Source organism: Sinocyclocheilus rhinocerous, unplaced genomic scaffold, assembly GCF_001515625.1.
Source record: "Sinocyclocheilus rhinocerous isolate Xijiao unplaced genomic scaffold, SAMN03320098_v1.1 scaffold50, whole genome shotgun sequence".
NCBI lineage: Eukaryota > Metazoa > Chordata > Actinopteri > Cypriniformes > Cyprinidae > Sinocyclocheilus > Sinocyclocheilus rhinocerous.
In genome coordinates, this window is record NW_015641057.1 from 1,806,125 (window position 1) to 1,826,284 (window position 20,160).

Sequence of the window (20,160 nt, forward strand, 5' to 3'; positions counted from 1 at the left end):
AGCTTCTGTCACGAAAACAAATTCCTCGTATGTGTAAACATACCTGGCAATAAAGCTCATTCTGATTCTGATTCTGATAATTTTATATATACTGATTTATTCATTAATGTGTAATATGTTTTATTTTTTAAACAAATCATAAGCTCTAAAAGATTTTCAGCTTTTTTGCTTTAGACCATCTACAAATGTTAAATCTTAAAATAAAATGTTTGGGTTAACCTTGCATCTTTCTGGGAAAAAAATGCAGCGATTGATATATGGTTTATTTATAGTTATTTTCAAAGCTTTAATGTACTGTCAAAAAACCTTCATTATTGTTTATTTAATTCTAAAAAAATAAGTTCCTGTTAAAAACTAACCAAAATTAAAACTATTTTGCTTATAATTTCTGCACAGAAGAGACTTGGTGTTGTTTCCAAACAAAAGGAAATATATCGGTATCGGCCAAAATTAGTTGAAAAATATCGGCATATCGGATATCGACAAAATCCAATATTGTGCATCCCTACAACATATTAATGATGAAAAATTTTTGCTTTTTTGTTCAAATTTTTGCTAGCTAGAACAACGTTAATGCTATAAGGTTAATTTTGATCATAAGATATGAAGTCATTATGAACCTCCAAATAGACAATTTTTACTTTCTATTTTTTATTAAATTTTTGCTCTTTCTGCACAGTCCATTTGTACATAAGTTTGTTTAAAAGGTAGCTTTTTGTACCTTATTGGCATATACCTTGGCATTATACCTCATGTATGAAATCGATATTCGAAAATCAAAACATTTTCTGCCACAAAATTAATTTTGGGTTTTGGCCAAAACACGTTTCGAAGGGCAGAAATCATTGACCAAAATGGAGCAAATATATACATTGTATTACATATTAATTAAATCTTTACTTAACCTGTTGTTTTAATTACTTAAGTATGATTGAATAAATCTTTTATTAAAACAAGTTTCTATTATAGCCACCTTTTAAATGTTTATATTTCAGCAATGAATTGGAATAAAAGCATAATAATATCTTTAAAAAGTTGCCTTATGTGCAGCTTAAATGTTTACTCAGTATGCTTTATTTGTGTGGTGATTAATAAATTTGATTAATTAGTTGATGATTAAATAACAGTAGTATGGTTTTTGAATTTTCAGTGTGTCCTGGTTAAAATAAATAAATAAATACTTTCAGTGCATTGCTATTGCCAGTATTTAACACAGTAGTTTAATATCAGTTAATGCATTAAAGTCTACAGCAGTATTAACAAAAATGATAGATTTGAGTAAAGGCCTTTCCACACTGAGCGCGATGCGAAAAAGCGAGGCGAATCGCTGACGAACGGTGCTTTCACACTGAACGCGAAACGATTGTTCGCCTTCTGCTAATTCACGCCTGCATGCTAGGTGGTGCCGACCAACAATGCATTTTTCCTCAGATATGTATCTCGTATATGGATTTAACATCGTCCGCTGCTCAATATAGCATTAAATTAAGATAAACAAAGTTTGGTTCTACACCAGAAACACAAACTATCTATAATGCTTTCAAGAATAGGCTACATCCTAAAAGATAATTAGAAGTACAATTAGCATCAAGCTACACTTGAAAATGTATGTAATAATGTATTGGCTTACCCACTTTAAACCATCATCGAGTGCTTGTTATAACTTTCAATTGTGATCTATAGTTGATTTTGTAGAAAAAGAGTTAACGTGCTCTGACTCATAACACTCGTGCATGTCGAAGAAAACGGACGGTGCTCTACTGGGATTACATAATTAAGTGGACCATTAATAGAAATGTTATTCTGTATAAAGAACATGTGAGAATAAATCTGTTCTCAAATACCAGCTATAACAAGAACTCAGCATCCACTCTCTTATCTGGGATACTCTTCTTCGATATTTGTTTACACTGGTTTTCGAAACAGCGCCACCACTCTCACTTTTTGTGCAACAGTAGCTGCTCCGGTCACGTGAGCCTAGCTAAAATCTTATTGGACGACCCGTGATTTCGCTTTGTGAAACTGAAAAGATTCGTCAGACAAAAAAAAACCATTTGCATTTTCGGTGGGCGAATGTTCGCGGTCTATGTGGAAGCATCCGTAGAAATTGTTTTATTCCAGCGCGTCATCGTGTCTGATATTCGTTTCGCTTTTTCGCACTCAGTGTGGAAAGGCCTTAAGACTTTTATCGCATTAAATATTCAGTTTCAACTGGAAATATGTCAAATTTTTTCAACTGGAAATTTGCACAGCGTTGCATGTTGACATTTTGTTTTTACTCTGATATTTCTTGTTTGTTCATGTCAACCACATCCAGAGTCCACACTCTTATAGTTGATCGTCAGACTTTAGCAAATATACAGCTGGAGTTTCACCCTGTTTTGGTGTGTGTTTGCAGTGCCCCATAACGGTCTGGTGGTTTACTGCGGCACCATTGTGACAGAAGAAGGCAAAGAGAAGAAAGTCAACATTGACTTTGAGCCATTCAAACCCATCAACACCTCTCTGTACCTCTGTGATAACAAGTTCCACACCGAGGTACAATCACAGTCCAAATCAAGCCTGTTTCATAAAGCTCATTATTCTTGAGATGCTGTATAATTGCCTGTCTTTCTCTAGGCTCTGACGGCGTTATTGTCAGACGACAGTAAGTTTGGATTCATAGTCATCGATGGTAGTGGAGCTCTGTTCGGGACTCTACAGGGAAACACCAGAGAAGTGCTGCACAAATTCACTGTGGACCTGCCCAAAAAACACGGTATTCACTGCATAACACTTCACTTTGATCTGACAGCTGTGTCGAGGGCTCATAGAAAACCGAGATGGTTTCAGTGTACTTAGTATGTAGCTATTAAGGGGCCGTTTACACAACAACGTTTTCAGACAAAAACGGGAAACTTTTTATGCATTTTGACTGTTCGTTTACACGACAACGCCGTTTTGGGGGACTGAAAACGCATATTTTTGAAAACGGGTTTCAAAGTGCAAGTTTTTGAAAACGCCACCGTTATTGTTTCCGTGTAAACACCCAAAATGGGAATCTTTGAAAACGGTGACGTCATGCACGTGCTTAGTACATGTTAGGTATGTAGCCATGCGCAGTACGTGTCGATTTTAAAGGCAAGCGCGAACAAACATACACAACAATGGCGGAGTATATGGTACTGTTGTTGCTGCTCAAGAGTTTGCTAACGCTTCTTCAGCAAAGTGTGGATTTACTTCACCAATATTACAAGCAACATCGGAGACGCATCATATACATAATATAATCGTTACTATCGTTGCTAACAAGGTGACAGCGCCAACTACTGGCCTGGCATACCTAATACAGCGTTTTTGGCCGTTTTCGCGGATATGTGTAAACGCGAATCATTTTGAAAATGTTGTCATGTATACGTGAAACTTTTTAAAAACGCAAGACTACAACGTTGTCGTGTAAACGTAGCCTAAGTTTCTTAAAGATTATGTCAATAAACTAGTTTCAAAATTCATCCGTCTCTTTAGACTCGTATGACATTCAAAAATTAGCAGCAAATCAGTGTTAGACTTGGTAAAGGATGATTCATTTGATTCTAAAGTCTCACTCAATGATTCATTTGCATCACTCATTACTTATTTTCTATATAATAAAATGTTTAAGTAAAATTCTGTAGTTAAACAGTGCTGATTATTATGTAACATTGGTGTATATAAATTAAAACAAATCGGTGTTCTTTTATTTGTTTTGGTATGAAAAATTGGCTTGAAGTTTTCACTAAATTCATATTGACATTTTATCATTTTTATCAATATTGTCCAGTAACAGTGTCATCTTTCTCCAGTTTTCTCCAGTCTTGGTTTCTTGAATGCCAATTTGTAGAATTAAATGCATTATTAATGTTATATTTGTTTATATGTTCAAATGGTTAAATATTATTAATGTAAACAATAAACAAACATTTATTTTGAAAAACATGTCTTGATTATTCTAAACTAGATTAGACTATAGTTTACTTCTTGCAAAATTATTATTTTTTTAAATGGTTACACTTTTAATTTTAGAATAAACACATAAATATTGAAATTGAGTTTTTTTTTTAGCCATGTTGTCCAGTAACAGTGCCATCTTTACCCAGGTTTTCTCTGGTCTTCTGTTCTTGAGTGTTATTTTTTGGAATTAAACCCATATTTATTTCAGTTAATTGATTCCAAATTTTGACTCAATTCATTTGCATCATTACTCATTTTTCAAACAATAAACTTTCTGTAGTTAAAAACTAAATATGGCTGATTACTAGTGTTACATTGTTGTATATGAATTAAAATAATTACATATTACCCTTTTATGTGTTTATTTAGTGAAAAACCTGCCTTGATGATTCTAAACTAGATGAGACTATATTTTACTTCTTGTATAAACATTTTAAATCTTGCTTTTTTCTAAGTATTACCCTTTAAGTTTTAGAATAAATGCATAAATAATGAAATTGTTACTGGACACTATGGCTAAAATAAAATTCAGTATCATCATCCTTACTCAATTTTTTTCTGGTATTCTTCAATACTATTTTATAGAATTAAATCCATATATATATATATATATATATATATAAACATATGATTTTCTCTCTCAGGAAGAGGAGGTCAGTCTGCGTTGCGTTTCGCTCGGTTAAGGATGGAGAAGAGACATAATTACGTGAGGAAGGTGGCAGAGACGGCCGTGCAGCTCTTCGTGTCCAACGATAAAGTCAACGTGGTCGGACTGGTGCTGGCCGGATCCGCAGATTTCAAAACAGAGCTCAGCCAATCAGACATGTTCGACCCGGTAAGAAAGAAAGCAGATTGGTTGGTAGTTGTTCTCTGATTAGAAGAGTTCACTTTCTCTGAAGTCATTGTTAAGAGTAATATGTAGAAATATTAAGAGAATGATTTTATTCTGTACATAGTTTATCATTGGACGTCACCTAATCGCAGTTTCTTTGTGTTTGGCTAAAGTCTGTCTTTCTAACATCAGTTTGTTGTCTCTGATTGGTTGCAGAGGTTACAGGCGAAAGTGTTGAAGCTGGTCGACATCTCTTACGGAGGAGAAAACGGCTTCAATCAGGCCATCGAACTGTCCGCTGAGGTCCTGTCCAACGTCAAATTCATACAGGAGAAAAAATTAATAGGTAAATATTGATTCTCACAAAGATGCAATTCCGTGTCTTATGAGTCTCTAACAATGCCACAGACTAATTCTGCATTCAGAAATCATTCTATAACCAAACAACCATTTAGCAACACGAACAAAGTTTTGCACATGCAAACCCCCGAGAGTCCTTAAACTCTTAAATTCAGTTTCATCAAATGTAATATCTTAAAGGGATAGTTCACAACAAAATGAAAATTCTGCCATTTTCTCAGCCTCAAGCAAAGTTTCTTTCTACTGTTGAACACTAAAGAAGTTATTTTGATGAATGTAGGTAACCAAACAGTTTCTGGTCCCCACTGACTTCCATAGTATTTGTTTTCTCCATATATGGAAGTCAATTATTTGGTTACCAACATTAAATTTTTGGGTGAACTATGCCTTTAAATGCTGTACGAAAAATCTTAATTATCACTTTAAGGCCATATTACATTTGAGACGGAAAAGCAGGATTCATGATACGACCTAATATAATTTTTTTTTAATATAAAAGTTTATATTGTAACATGTTGTTGATGGTTGTAAGAGTCCATATTTTATCATATTGTAGCATTAAAACAGAGATTTCAAAATAAGAGTCCCAGTGTATTTCGGGCTTGCTTGTTTATAATTAAAAGTCCTGCATTATGCATTACGTTAGTTTTTATGGTTATTATATTTAATAACAACCATAAAACAATCTTTTTATTGCCTATTTTTAAACACATTTAACAAAATCCATGTATTGACACATTAGTACATTTCAATACATACTGTATGTTTTCTACTAGTCAAAAGGCTACATTTATTTGATCAGAAATACAGCATATTAGAATGATTTATGAAGGATCATGTGACAGTGAAGTAATGATGCTGAAAATTCAGCTTTACATCACAAGAATTATATATTGGCATAAAAAACACTATTTTGAAACTAAATCAAATGTTTGACTAGTTTGCTAACCTAAACGGAGCTGAAAGCATTAATAACGGTGCTCTGTGTCTCAGGGCGATACTTCGATGAGATCAGTCAGGACACAGGGAAGTATTGTTTCGGTGTGGAGGACACACTGAAGGCGCTGGAAATGGGAGCCGCTGAAATTCTCATTGTTTATGAAAACTTTGAGACGATGAGATATGTCCTGAGATTGCACGGCGCGGAGGTCAACGGCTCGGAGAACGGTACAGAGACACACAAAATAATTAAATCACATCAGAAATTATAACATGGACACTTTCATTCTTATTTCAAATTATAATATAAAGACTGTTCCTGTCTTCTGATTGGTCAATCCAGTATTCCAGTGACAATATAGTAACAGCTACATATATATGCGATAATATTCTCTATTTACTACAGATTATTTTGCCTTCTGGCTCTGTGTTCAGTGTAAGCACGAGTGTTAAAGGAGTGTAAACACTTCCTGGCATTCACAGTGTTTGTTTTTACTGTGGGTTGTTGTTTCAACAGATAGTAAGAGATTAGATTGTGTCGAGCGGAAGTGCTTCTGTAATGTCTCCTCACTGCTGTGTGTTTCAGATGAGAAAGTCATTTATTTGTCCCCTGAACAAGAGAAGGACAAATCGCACTTCATAGATAAAGAGGTGTGTGTGTGTGTATCTGTGTCAAAGGTGGTCTGTGCTGTTATTTTAGCATCACTTTTATAGTTTTTATTCGTATATTAAATATTATTTTTAGATTTTCAGTTTTCACTTGTAACTGTAAAATTACTTTTTTAGTAATTTTGTTGTTTTTGGCTGCTTTATTATTATTATTTTTTTTTAATATTACTATTTAAGTTTAATTATTTTTATTTTATTTTATACATTTCAGTTTTAGTTCTTAGTTCTCATTTATTTTCTATATATTATTAATTAAGTACCTATATTATTTTCTTTAGTTCTTAGTTTTTTTTTTCCAGTTTATCTTAGTTCTTCAGCTTAAGTTTATTTCGGGTGGTTCCCGAGACGACATTTCTAATTTGTTTAGTTTCAGTTTTTCATCTAAATTGTTTATTTAATTTAAAGGGGTCATATGATGCTATTTTACAGATCATTATTTTATGTATTTGGTGTAACAGAATATGTTGACATGCTTTAATGTTCAAAAAACACATTATTTTTCAAATACTGTACATTATTGTAGGTCCTCTAATCTTTATTTCAATTTTTGGCAAATTTGGCTCTTCTACTGCATATGCAGATTTGATTAGAATAGCTGGATAGCTAGTCTTTGTTACAATTTTTTACATTTTGTGCTATATAAATAAAACTGTGATGAGTTGAACTGAGTCAAAGATAAAAAGGGATTTCTATTCGTTACTGGAAATGGCATGTGCATTGCATGGCAGGGATTACCAAACTTTTCTGTCAGCTTGAACCCCTTTTATATAAAATATTTTCTTGAAGTCCCCTTGAGATTAAAAGTTAGTATTTCAATAATTTATATTTTATTTTATTGTTTTTATTAATGTATTTATATATTTTTTTTATTTTTATGAATTAATGACTTTAGTGAGTGTCAGGCAATGCACTGGTTGCTTGATGATGAAACGGTTGTTGTTTTTTCCCCCTTTCTTTTTACATGTGTAAAGAAGAGCCACCAAATGAAGATATGCAGTAATTTGCAGTGCATTATCATAACACTTTTACACATTTGACAGCCCTGACAGGTGTAATGTTTGATCGTGTGTTTGTTGTTGTGCGGCTCAGACGGGTCAGGAACACGAGCTCATCGAGTGCATGCCGCTGCTGGAGTGGTTCGCCAACAGCTATAAGAAGTTTGGAGCGACTCTGGAGATCGTGACGGATAAAAGTCAGGAGGGATCGCAGTTCGTCAAGGGTTTCGGAGGAATCGGAGGTGAGCGAACGCTGAATCTGGATTTGTTCATGAATGAAAAGATGTTGTTATTATAGAATTGTATTACTGTTTATTTCTTAACAAAATATGGACCTCTCTATTAGGTATTTTGCGGTACCGAGTGGATTTCCAGGGGTTGGAATACCAGGGAGAAGATGAGGAGTTTTTTGATTTGGAAGACTACTAGGTAGTCGAGTCTGAGCTAGAGAGAAATCGATGAAGATTTGAGGAATCATGGGGGAAAAAATAGTTCTTTCTTACCAAATACTCAAAACACACAGTTTGAGAAGAGTGTCATTTGTCAGTCAATTGAAGGACAGAACCGTTAATGAATAATTAAACAGCCTGGCTTTTAGAGTGTTCTGATTGGACAGGATTCATTTGTTTATTCTCTTCCCCGTTTGAATTAAAGTCGCAGGAACCTTCTGACTGTTTGGACTCAATTTGAAATGTTTATTTTTATTTTTATCCTCTGTTCCCTGTTCTTCTTATCCCAACTTTTTATACCATAAATCCACAACTAGTTTTCTTCCTTTATTTTTATTTTTTATTATTATTGGCAATTGCTGCTGCTGTATTTTGACAGTGTGGTATTTTTACATGGGTTTCTGTAATGAATAGGGGGAAAACAAAATAAATTCTAAAGTAAGCTACCTGCTGTTGGTGTTTTACTGATGTGTGCTCTGTATATTCCTCAAAAATGTGTGTTTATTGAAACCTTATTTTGTGCTTCTAGATTATTACATTTTACTATTTATAGACAATTTACTTTGCCATACTATATGAACACTATAGCAAAAACCTTTTTTCTCATTCTTTTTAACACACCAGTTAAGAAATATAATGAAAATTATTAGTCAACTTATTAGAAACAAAAATGTTAAATCAATGTGAGGTTTTAAAGGTATTTAAAATCAAAAGTGACTGGAGTCTATGGGAAGTTTAGAGAAAAACAGTCTAAAAATAAATGAATAAAAATATTGATTGATTCATTTTGTTTAAAGAAATACAATTAATTTAAATAAAATATGACTAATACATCTAGCATTACTATAGTGATAAAAAAAGACTAAAATGTAATGTAAAAGAAGCTGATTTTCCCCATCAAATTTTCTCATAATATTGCGTTTATATATATATATATATATATATATATTTGCCTTTTATATTCTAGGAATAGGGTCCCTGATAATCCCATAATCCCCCAAAAAATTTTTAAATACAAACTTGCAGAAAATGTATGCAGGTTTTTTTTTTTTGTTTTTTTTTTACATTTATTTAAAATTTTCAACTAACAATTAATATTAATATTATAAATTATTTTTGCAAGACTATTAGATCTAAAGAGGTCCGTGGGTTCATTTGTTGTTTTTCTCTGTTGATGGGGAAAGACCCAACAACAGAAGAAGCCAATCAACTGAAAGCATGCTTCACTACAACCGCCCCTCATCTCCGTTTGACCAATCAGGGTGTCTGCATTTTAAAGTAGCTGCAGATGGCGCCGCCTCCTCGCAGACGCACACAATAAACGCTCCCTGCAGAGCCACGTGACCACTGGGCAGCGCAGATCCCAAAACCAGATACAACAATTAACACTTCACCGGAAATCAATGTTGCAATTTTGCTAAATAAAAGTCCAAATTCGATCGTGAATAAAATTTGCGCATGTGTATTCTTAATTTGATTTCTGTTTGGGGAAGTGAAATTAGAAGACTAATGTCAAATAAAATATATAATGTTATTGAAATATAGTAATATATTATTTGTTTATTAGAGGTTATGGATTATCCAAAACTAAATTGTGCAATTGTAATTAGTTAATTGTTCTTCCTATTATTATTATTATTATCTTCTCTATCTATAATTTTGCTCTTGGTATATTTCCGATTTTGTACTATTGTTAATGTATTTTTATTTTTTGCTGAATATTTAACCATATCTAAATCTATTTTCCAGTCTTTGCATTTCTCGTTCGCTTTTTTAAATGGAAAGTAAAGTAAAATATTTTATGAGTATTATCCAAACAATGCATCAGCGTTGTAATTAATGCAAAACAACTGCACTTGTTTTGTTAAGTGCGAGTGTCACTGTGGACTAGGACTCTTATTCTGCTTTAATGTCGGTGTGGCTTCATGTTTTGTTAGGCGTATGTTGTTTCTCTCTTCGCTCGGGTTCACCGACGGGTTTCCATTTTCACGGTTGGATTCAACCAGAACAACAATAATATGGATCCGGACATGGAGGACAAAACCCTGGAGCTGATGGTACGTGCGGAGCAACATACTCGACACGGTCTGAATATGTGACGCTCGCGCTGCTGTGGATGTTTATATTCGTAGTAATAGAGAAGGAGGAGGACAAAAACACAGCGGCGGCCCGAATCGATATGAAACATTCGCCTGTTATCGTGTTGCGCTATAATGATTGATTTTAGTTTTGAACGTTAAACTCTGAACTTTTGACTCGTTAAACCGACTTTTCGCTCATGATTTGACGAGTTTATCGCGTATGAATGTCGAGGAATGGTTTGTGTTCGCTGGAGGATCGGAGCGGTCATTGCGGCACCGCTGAGCCACTGCGCGCCTCATATATCACGGTCGTTATGCGCTTTATGTATCATATACATATGGACTTAATATGTTGTATACAGTCTATATTTGATTCATATATTACGTACATATGTACTAAATGCCTATACATGCGCTTTGTATAACGATATATATATGCAGTCTAATATAAAATATAGACTTCTTATTAATCTAATGCAAATGATAAATATATTTACTTTTCGTACATTTCATCCATATTCTTAGCATATGTGACCCTGGACCACAAAACTTAAATTTCATTCAGTCATAAGGGTCAATTTTTTTAAAAATTGAGATTTAAACATCATCTGAAAGCTGAATAAATAAGTTTTCCATCAATGTATGGTTTGTTAGGATTGGACAATATTTGGCTGAGATACAACTATTTGAAAATCTGGAATCTGAGGGTGCAGAAAAAAAATCTAAATATTGGGAAAATCACCTTTAAAATTGTCCAAATGAAGTATTTAGCAATGCATATTACTAATCAAAAATTAAGTTTTGATCTTCACGGTAGGAAATGTACAAAATATCTTCATGGAACATGATCTTTACTTAATATCCTAATGATTTTTGGCATAAAAGAAAAATCGATCATTTTGACCCATACAATGTATTTCTGGCTATTGCTACAAATATGTCTGTGCTACTTATGACCGGTTTTGTGCTCCAAGGTCACATATGATAGTCTATATGTGCTTCAAACAGTGTATATGCAATCTATGTGTCACATATCATCTATATATGCTTAATTTTTCACTCTCTCTATGCACTTCATATCTCACAATCCAAATGCATTTCATATATCACATACAGTCCATATGTGCCTATGTATAGCTGCTTGGAGAATCTATATGCAGAAACCGAATATACAGAATCTGTATGCGCTTCATTTACCTTACACAACCTCTATGCCTTTAATTCACTCCGTAAACAGTCTTAATATGTATTTAATACCACTTATATATGTCCTGGATATTATATAGTTTATGTGCTTCATTTATCACAGTCTTTGTGTTTATTGTATTATTACTGTCTACATGCATGTGTTACAGAGTCTATATATGCTTATGACATTGTCCACTTTGCATAAAAGCATCTATTAAATGACTAATTAGTCATTTTTATGTTATTCACATTTACTAAACTGTCATATGCGCTATTATTTCTACACATCTGTGCCCTAATAAGTCATGCATAGTTGAATCTCAATGTAAATGATGCACAAGAGGGTGTAACCAGTTCAGTCTCTCTAGATCTGTCATGATTATGCTAGTCTTCATCTGGGGTCATGTTAGGTTGAGTTTAACAACAGCCTCTCTGTTAAAGGCCAGCTGCCTGGAGACACAGCGCTTGGTTTGTTTTGAATGGGATTTGGAGTTTATTCTTTTATTACTGGTTTTGGATGCAGATTTATGAATGGTTAATATTAGTGTGAGGTCTAGTAAAACATGAAATGGCCCGAATTGTCTTATACAATGTAAAACAATTTAGTTTACACAAAAATAAAATTCTGTCTTCATTTACTCAGCTTCAAGTTGTTCCAACCTGTATATATTTCTTTCTTCTGCTGGACACAAAAGAAGATATTTTGAAGCAGGCGGGTAACCAAAGAGATTCTGGCCCCCATTTTTCCCATACTTCAGAAGTCAGTGGGGACCAGCAACTGTGTGGTTACCAACATTCTTCAAAATATCTTCTGTTATGTTATGTTTTAGTAAATTAAAAAAATAATATTAATTGAAATAAATAATTAAATATATATTAGATAAATGTAAATAATTTATGAATACTATATTTATAATTAATAGATTAATTTAAATAAAAAATAATAATAATTTAAATGCTATAATAATAAATAAATAATTTACCATCTTTTCATTTGACTTCAGACTTCATTGAGTGTCATACACAAACACACAGCTCAGCGCTAGCATGAATGTCTCGAGTGTGTAAAGCTCACATGTCCACCATACTCTTAACTAGCTCATATTTTGCAGTGCAGAGGTAGGAGCTTATTAGGCCACTCCCTCTTTTCCACCCCGCCTACTCATAATTGTGTTTTTGGTCCGTGTAAAACACTGTCTGCAGGAGTGTGTGTGTGTGTGTTGCTCACTGTTGCTCTAATACTGTTTTTTCCCCTCACTTTCCTCACTGACTCTCTTTTCTCTTTTCCACATTGTTTCACTTGTTTGACCCTCACGTCACTGCCATTATTTGCATGCTTGCTTCTTTCTTTCTTTCTTTCTTTCTTTCTTTCTTGTTTTGTTTATTCTTTCCTGTTTGCTTATTCCTTCTTTGTTCATCGATATGCTCATTCTTTCTGTCTTGTCCTTTCTATTGTTTGTTCTTTTCTTTTCTGTCTTTCATTGTTTTCCTCCTTGGTTTACTGTTTAATTTCATTCTGACTTAATTTTTTTCTCTCTCTCTGTTTTGCCTACCGTTCTCTCTCGTATGGCATATTCCCATTCTGTTTTTCTCTTCTCTCTCTCTGTCTCTCCCTCTCTGTCTCTCTCACTGTCTCTCTCTCTCTCTCACACACAGTGTTCTTTGCCTCGTTCTGTCTGGCTGGGTTGTTCGTCGGTGGCAGAGAGTCTGTGTGCTCTCAGATGCGTGCAGAGCCTCCCGTCTTCCCGGGCCCACAACCAGGTTCTACTCTCCCCTTCTCTCCTCTCCGCTCCTCCTGTCTGTCTGTCTCACACACTGGTTGTGTGTCTGTGTGTTTGGCTAGATGTGAATTAAATGCGTAGATGTCTAAGTTTACTAAACTGTAATTCAGGCTCTATAATTCAGCCTGTTTTTTGTGAGAAAACAGAAGAGGAACTGCTGAAGAGCAGAGTGGCTGTCTGTTTCCACCCTCTCTCTCTCTCTCTCTGTGTCTTTCTGCTTGCCTGTCTGTCTGCTTTAGTCTCACCATCTCATATCTGAACTGACATACATTAAAAGTTTATTAAACAGAACTGTTTAATAACAATTTTAATCAACCCTAAAGTGTCCCTGGTAGTATTTAGTGTCAAGTCCATTTTAGTTAAAGAAACTGAGGATGCATCAAATTGAACAAAAAAATTCAGTAAAGACATTTATATTAAAAAAAATATTTTTCAAACAAATGCTGTTCAAAAATATGAAGCATGACAACATTCAACATTGATAGTGATCAGAAATGTTTCTTGAGCATCAAATCAGTATATTAGATTGATTTCTGAAGGATCATGTGACACTGAATAGCGAGCTGCATGCTGCACAGTTGACAGGAATTGTCACTTGCACAGTCGAGGCAGTATCACATCGTCACTAAAGTTTATAAATTGCATTACTTTTTAATTCTTGCCAGGCACTTTTAGATAAACAAGGCAATAATAGATGGCACTGGTGGAGGTAGGAAAACAAAGTTCTTTATGAACCGCAGGATTGCTTGTAATAAAGATTTCAATGCAAAAGGAAAGGCAGTAGAGCTGACTATTTCTGTCAATGGTAAGTTTGTGATAACGTAAGAAAAGTAGTTAAAATGTTTTGCCACTTGCTTGAGCAACGTAATATATAAATCTAAAGTAAATGCAAAAGTAAAAAGCATTGAATAATGTGTTGCTTATGTTTATTGTTTAAACATTGAATAAATGTCTAAAAATCCTGATTGGAGTATCACTATAAATAGTTATAAATGATCAAAAAGAAGGCTTTAAAAAGATCGGTATCGGTGATCGGTATCAGCAGATACTGTTTTCTGTGATCGGCCTCAAAAATCCTGATCGGAGAACCCCTACTGAAAATTCAGCTTTGATCACAAGAATTAATTACGTTTTATAATATATTCTCATAGAAAACACTTATTTTACAATGTAATAATATTTCGCAATGTTACTGCTTTTACCGTATTAATAATTAAAACATTTTGGTAGTGATGGTTCCAGTCCCATAATGCATTGCGTTGACCTCGGTAAAAACAAAAAAAACCCGAGATGCAGATGAAGTGAGAGAAGTATTAATTATAACTAAATTTCTAATTCAAGTTTTACCAGAAAGTGTAGATAAAATAGTTCAGTATATCTAAAAATGCAACATTCAGAAATCACACCATTATCTTTGTGACATTCTATTGCCAAACTCTCAAATTCAGCTGGCAGCTCATAGATGAAACACACAGTCAGTCAGTATTGTTTGTGGTGTAGTTAGTGGATGATGTGGTTTTTGTGAACTTGAGAAGAACTGACTTCATACATCCATTATTTCCACCAAAATACCAGCTGATTTAAAGACATCTAAACCTCAGAAATAAAGTGAACATTAGTGAAGAGAAAAGGTCCCGCTGCATTTGAAACTCACAGACACAAACACTCACTTGAATATTTTGTTCTACTACAGAAATGTTCAGACATTTCACTCAAGTCACAGTGCATGTGTTTAAGGAGGGAAATTAGTGAGCTGTGTGTATTTACATCAGGTTTCATCGGTCTGTTTTCATCTTTGTGTTTCACTGTTTGCTTTGTCAAAGGTGCACATGCATGTCCTTGTGTGCTTTTAACCCTTTGTGTGATAAAGACTGTTTAACCATTCCAATTAAAGCAACAGTTCAGCCTTAAATGAAACTCCTCCCACTGGTCCTTAAGCTCCTCCCCTCCCGCATATGTTCATTTTGTGAGAGTTTCAGTGGATCTGACAGAAGATTCAAAGTTTGTTTTCACCGACATCACATTAGAGGTTTTTGAGAGCTCAATCTGTTTGTTTGTGTTTGCCGTCTCTGTGTGCATGTTAAACTGCTCGTGTTTGGAGTGTTTTACCCAGAATGCACCATTCGGACTGATTCTTTAGCTTTCTTTCAGTCAGACAGACACATGTTTAACACCCGTCGCTCTCTCTTGTGTGTCTCTCTGTAGAGCATGACGGTGTTGGAGTCACAGAATAACACAGGTGACGTCTCACCAAAGAAGACAACAGTGTTCAAGGTGTGTGTGGAAAAGAGAGATATGTACATTTACAGAGGCTAGTCTGTGATTTTATTCCCATCCGAATCCAGAATATCCAGAAAAAGTTTGTCTCCCACCACAAAAATTCCCAGCTGAATTGTTTTTTTGACAAACACCAAGGTCATGACTCGTGTGGTAATTTAATTGCCCTCCGAGTTTATAAGAAGAGATCAGTTCAGAAGCAAATTATGGTAACTCTTGTGCTTCACTGTATTATGAAAATAGACTTTTATTTCTGAAATGCTGAAACTGTTTACAAGAATAATGTTACATCACCGATCCACTACAGTGAGAGGGAGCAAAAAGACAACAAAGTTATGTACATTTGTGGCACCAACAGGTATGCAATACATTTTTAAAATACTTAAATAAGTATATTATATACTTTTAGATAAATTACTGCTTGCGTGACTAGTTTTACTAGTTGACCAAGTAGCAGTTATTTTACTATTATTGCTTCTATTAATAGTTTTTGTTAATATTTTGATATTTTAGGTTTTATCTTTATATTCTGTTTTCTTTTTAATTTGAGTTAAAGTTGAACAATTTTGTTTTTGTCATTTTCATTAATATTTTAAACATATGTCTGTAGTTTTTTTCTCTCTCCAGTTTTAGCTATTTTAGTACTTCAGGTTAAACTAAATGAAAATGAGAAATTAAGCAGCTAGCTGAAATAAAATGTTTTTTCACTTAATGTTTATTTTATTTAAATTAATTAATTTTTTTAAGTTTTATTTTTAGTTGGCTTTGGCCCTGCCATGTTGCTGGGTTAAATGGTTTTGTTGTGTTACGTATTTCTTTTTAAAATGACATTGATCATTTGGAAAGTGCAAGACAGTAAAACTATTGCATATCAGTTTTCCTGTTATTAATTCCTGATATTATATATTTGTTGAATATGTGATATTCCAAGTTTAAATTGTCGTCTGAAGACATACATTTTTTCAAATATAAAATCAAACTCTGGTTTGAAGTGTGAAGCAGTGTTATTTCAGTATCATTGAGATACTATTATAGTTTTTTATTATATATTATATTTTCTTTTTATATTTTATGCTTATATTTTAAATTTAGTTAAACTTTTAATAATTAGTTTTTGTTTGTTTTTTGTTTTTTAAATATGGCTGTAGTTTATATTATTATTTATTATTATTATTATTTTATTTTTAGTTATGGTTATTTTAGATCAATTTAAACTAAATAAAAATAAGAAATGTTGCCTTGGCAACTAGCTGAAATTAAATGTCTTTTTAATAAGTTTTTTCTATTTTATGGCTTGTCTGTGTATTCAGTTCGGGAATGGTTCAGTAGCGGGTTCGAGGAAGAGGTTGTCACAGGGGAACTTCGAGAAGGAGAAAGATCTGTGCATCCAGCTGTTTGATCAGTGGTCCGAATCGGATCAGGTGGAGTTTGTGGAGCATCTGATCTCACGCATGTGTCACTACCAGCACGGCCATATAAACTCCTACCTTAAACCCATGTTACAGAGAGACTTCATCACCGCGTTGCCAGGTAACTAACTCCCATGTAAGCACTCGTACCTCAAGCCTTGGATATAACATATAATCCTCCTACTCCAACACATGCTTTAGCAGAGTCAGAAATGTGAGCGTCGGCACGCGGCCAGAGCCACCCACTTACATCACTTACACACACATCTGACAACATGTACCACAGTTTGTTTTTATGCTAGTTTTTTATGTGAATGTATTTTTGAATATTTATATATATATTTATTGGTTATATATATATATATATTAGGGGTTGCACCGACTAGCTCTGCCATGACGCTTTAAGCTTGACGTCGACTAGTCGCTGGTCCTATAGAGGGCGCAACAGGATAAGAAATCTTTGAAGGACTTCCACATTTACGCTCAGTTTCCAAACAGTTCAAATGACAAATAAATGCATACTCTGAAAGCGCTCCACAAGACATGTGTGATTATATTACTGGATGCTCGAAATGTTGTACAGGTAAGTTAATCGCCGTTCTAATCTAATGCGCTGCAGCACTGTAACGCACACACACAGGCTACAGACAGTAGCGAGTACATCACGCGCAGATCGTGCGCACAGAATCATTCAGCGCGGAAATGTATTGTCAACACTGTTCTGTGATTTCTCAATAAAATAGCTTAGAAACTGAAAAGTTCAAGCATATATTTCTTAATAACTAAATCCCACAGCTTCACTGCTAGTAGAGAGACGCTGATACGCAATCGCTCTCACTAATGCATTCGACTTTCATCACATAAAAGTCGACTTAAAAAAATCTGAACTCGTTCAACCCCTAATGTATATATATATATGTGTGTATATATATGTATGTATGTATGTGTGTGTGTGTGTGTATAAAAACGGTATATATGAATAAAAATAATCATTATTATTATTATATTAAATAATTATTATTTATTCCTCAGGTGTTTTTAGCATAGATATACTTGTAACCACATAAATAAAAAACAAACAAAAATGTTGATAATTAAAAAAAGAGATAATTTTTTCTTTATTAGTACCACCCTAAATTATAGTTTCTTTATTAGTACTGTCCTAAACAATAAGTAAATAATAATATTATATTAGTTTTTTAGCTTTTTATAGCAAAAATAAAATACAATAAACAGAAACAAGCATATATATACATGCATATAACATTTTGTGTCTGTGTATGTGTAAACTTTTTTTTTACAACATTAACAGGATGTATAGATATGGTTATATACATTCTAGATATACTTGAAACCACATTAATAAAAAAAAAAAAGTTTTAATTAGAACTGACCTGTATTAATTATTTAACATTTTGTTTGTTTATATATAGACATTTTAACTGCTTAGGACAAACAAGGGACAACTGTGAAATAGCTTATTCAGGGCAGCACTACATAAAAACAAAATGCAATTTTCATTATTCCACCTTTATTAAAACATTATATATATATAATTTATTTTATATATATATATATAAGTGGTGTCAAAGTTAGCGCATTAACGCAGGCGATTAATTCAGTTTAACGCGTTTTATATATATATATATATATATATATATTGCAGTATGCATCAGGCGCACTGTGAATGTCCGTGACTGCACAAAACTACAGTAGCTCTCACTGAATCTCTTTGTTTGTAGCTCAGGGTCTGGATCACATAGCGGAGAACATCCTCTCGTTTCTCGATGCTCGTTCTCTGTGCTCTGCTGAGCTGGTCTGTCGAGAATGGCAGCGGGTCATTTCAGACGGGATGCTCTGGAAGAAGCTCATCGAGAGGATGGTACGCACAGACCCGCTGTGGAAAGGCCTGTCAGAGCGCCACCAGTGGTAAAAACACACACACAGACGCTCATGCTTTCTTACTCTGAACAAACATGTGTAAAACTGTGCAATCTTCTTTTAAAATCTTGATTGTTGTTTGTAAAAGACAAGTACAAAATGATATGGTCCACAAGAACTTATATTAAAATAATGTATATTATGTGTGTATATATTAAAATACACAAAAGCATAGTGTAGTTTTTTTAATCAATTTTAGTTTTAGTTAAACTAAATGAAAATGAGAAATGTTGCCTTGGCAAATAGCTGTAAAAAATTATATATATATTAGTGCTTAAATTTAAGCTAACCGAAAATAAGAAATGTTTACTTGGAAACTAGCTGTTTTTATGGTTTTCATTTTAGTTAGAGATAATAATAGGCTGAGTAATAATAAAATAAAATAAAAAAATTCAATTATTGTAAATAAATGTGCTCCAGGTGTGCATCAGTAATTAAACAGTTTGTTGTCAGTTATTCATTATTAATACCATGTAATCTGTCATCTGTCAGTCAGAACAGTGTTTCTTATTTTGCCTTTAATAACTCATTTTTGTTGACTGCAAATTTGAACACATGCCTGAAATATTAGGACCATGTGCTTTGGTGTGAATCATAATTAGTGCTGACAAACTCAGATATACATGTGATGATTGTGATTAATCACAAGGCCCATCAGTCCTGTGAGATCATCGACCAGCTGACAGTATTATAAGTAGGGCTGAACGATTTTGGAAAATAATCTAATTGCGATTTTTTTTACCAATATTGCGATTGCGATTTAATATGCAATTATTTTTTAAAGCTCTTTATGTTCTGTATTATTCAAGAAAGACAAGCTATAAATCATTGTATAGTATGACCAACACAATATTAGATAGATTAAACATAAATGTTATTTTCTGTAGGGCAGGCCTATATGTTACGATGAAATTAGGTGATGCATGAATTGATATGAATGACATTTTTATTGAACAACTACAATCACAGTATATTGACTGATTTGTTGAACTTTCAACCTTGTAAGCATGTAATAATTATGACAACATAAAGCACTGACAAATAAGACTGGTGTAAACATTAATATGAAAGTCAGTAACAAATCACACAAACGAAAGCAGATTGCAGAAATATAAAAACAAATCTGTTGCTTTACCACACTACTTTAGGTAATTCAAAGTCAATGTAATAAACATATGTAAACATGTGCACTGCACTTTTTAAACACTGTCTGTTAACTTTAACTTTTACTTTTTTGGTCGCGCCCCCCTTTAAACCTATAAAAAAAAAA

At 33.6% G+C, this 20,160-nt stretch overlaps 2 protein-coding genes across 7 annotated transcripts in view; both read left to right on the forward strand.

The window, feature by feature from the left end:
• The window catches only part of LOC107754487 (eukaryotic peptide chain release factor subunit 1-like), a 14,302-nt gene extending 5,643 nt beyond the window's left edge, over positions 1-8,659 (forward strand). For 3 of the 4 annotated variants that reach the window (XM_016570954.1, XM_016570955.1, XM_016570953.1), the window contains 8 exons: positions 2,399-2,538; positions 2,620-2,758; positions 4,614-4,804; positions 5,018-5,147; positions 6,155-6,328; positions 6,687-6,751; positions 7,859-8,006; positions 8,111-8,659. In XM_016570954.1, coding sequence (XP_016426440.1) covers positions 2,399-2,538; positions 2,620-2,758; positions 4,614-4,804; positions 5,018-5,147; positions 6,155-6,328; positions 6,687-6,751; positions 7,859-8,006; positions 8,111-8,193 — 1,070 coding nt within the window. In that variant the 3' untranslated portion in view covers positions 8,194-8,659. Of the gene's footprint in view, positions 1-2,398; positions 2,539-2,619; positions 2,759-4,613; positions 4,805-5,017; positions 5,148-6,154; positions 6,329-6,686; positions 6,752-7,740; positions 7,766-7,858; positions 8,007-8,110 lie in introns of those variants that run through there. The other variant, XM_016570956.1, reaches the window with a different exon arrangement.
• A 1,470-nt stretch (positions 8,660-10,129) lies between these two features.
• The window catches only part of LOC107754486 (F-box/WD repeat-containing protein 11), a 33,666-nt gene continuing 23,635 nt past the window's right edge, over positions 10,130-20,160 (forward strand). For 2 of the 3 annotated variants that reach the window (XM_016570949.1, XM_016570950.1), the window contains exons 1-5: positions 10,130-10,270; positions 13,139-13,243; positions 15,469-15,537; positions 16,851-17,070; positions 18,692-18,878. In XM_016570949.1, the coding sequence (XP_016426435.1) occupies positions 10,232-10,270; positions 13,139-13,243; positions 15,469-15,537; positions 16,851-17,070; positions 18,692-18,878 (620 nt within the window). In that variant the 5' untranslated portion in view covers positions 10,130-10,231. The remainder of the gene's footprint in view (positions 10,271-13,138; positions 13,244-15,468; positions 15,538-16,850; positions 17,071-18,691; positions 18,879-20,160) is intronic. The other variant, XM_016570952.1, reaches the window with a different exon arrangement.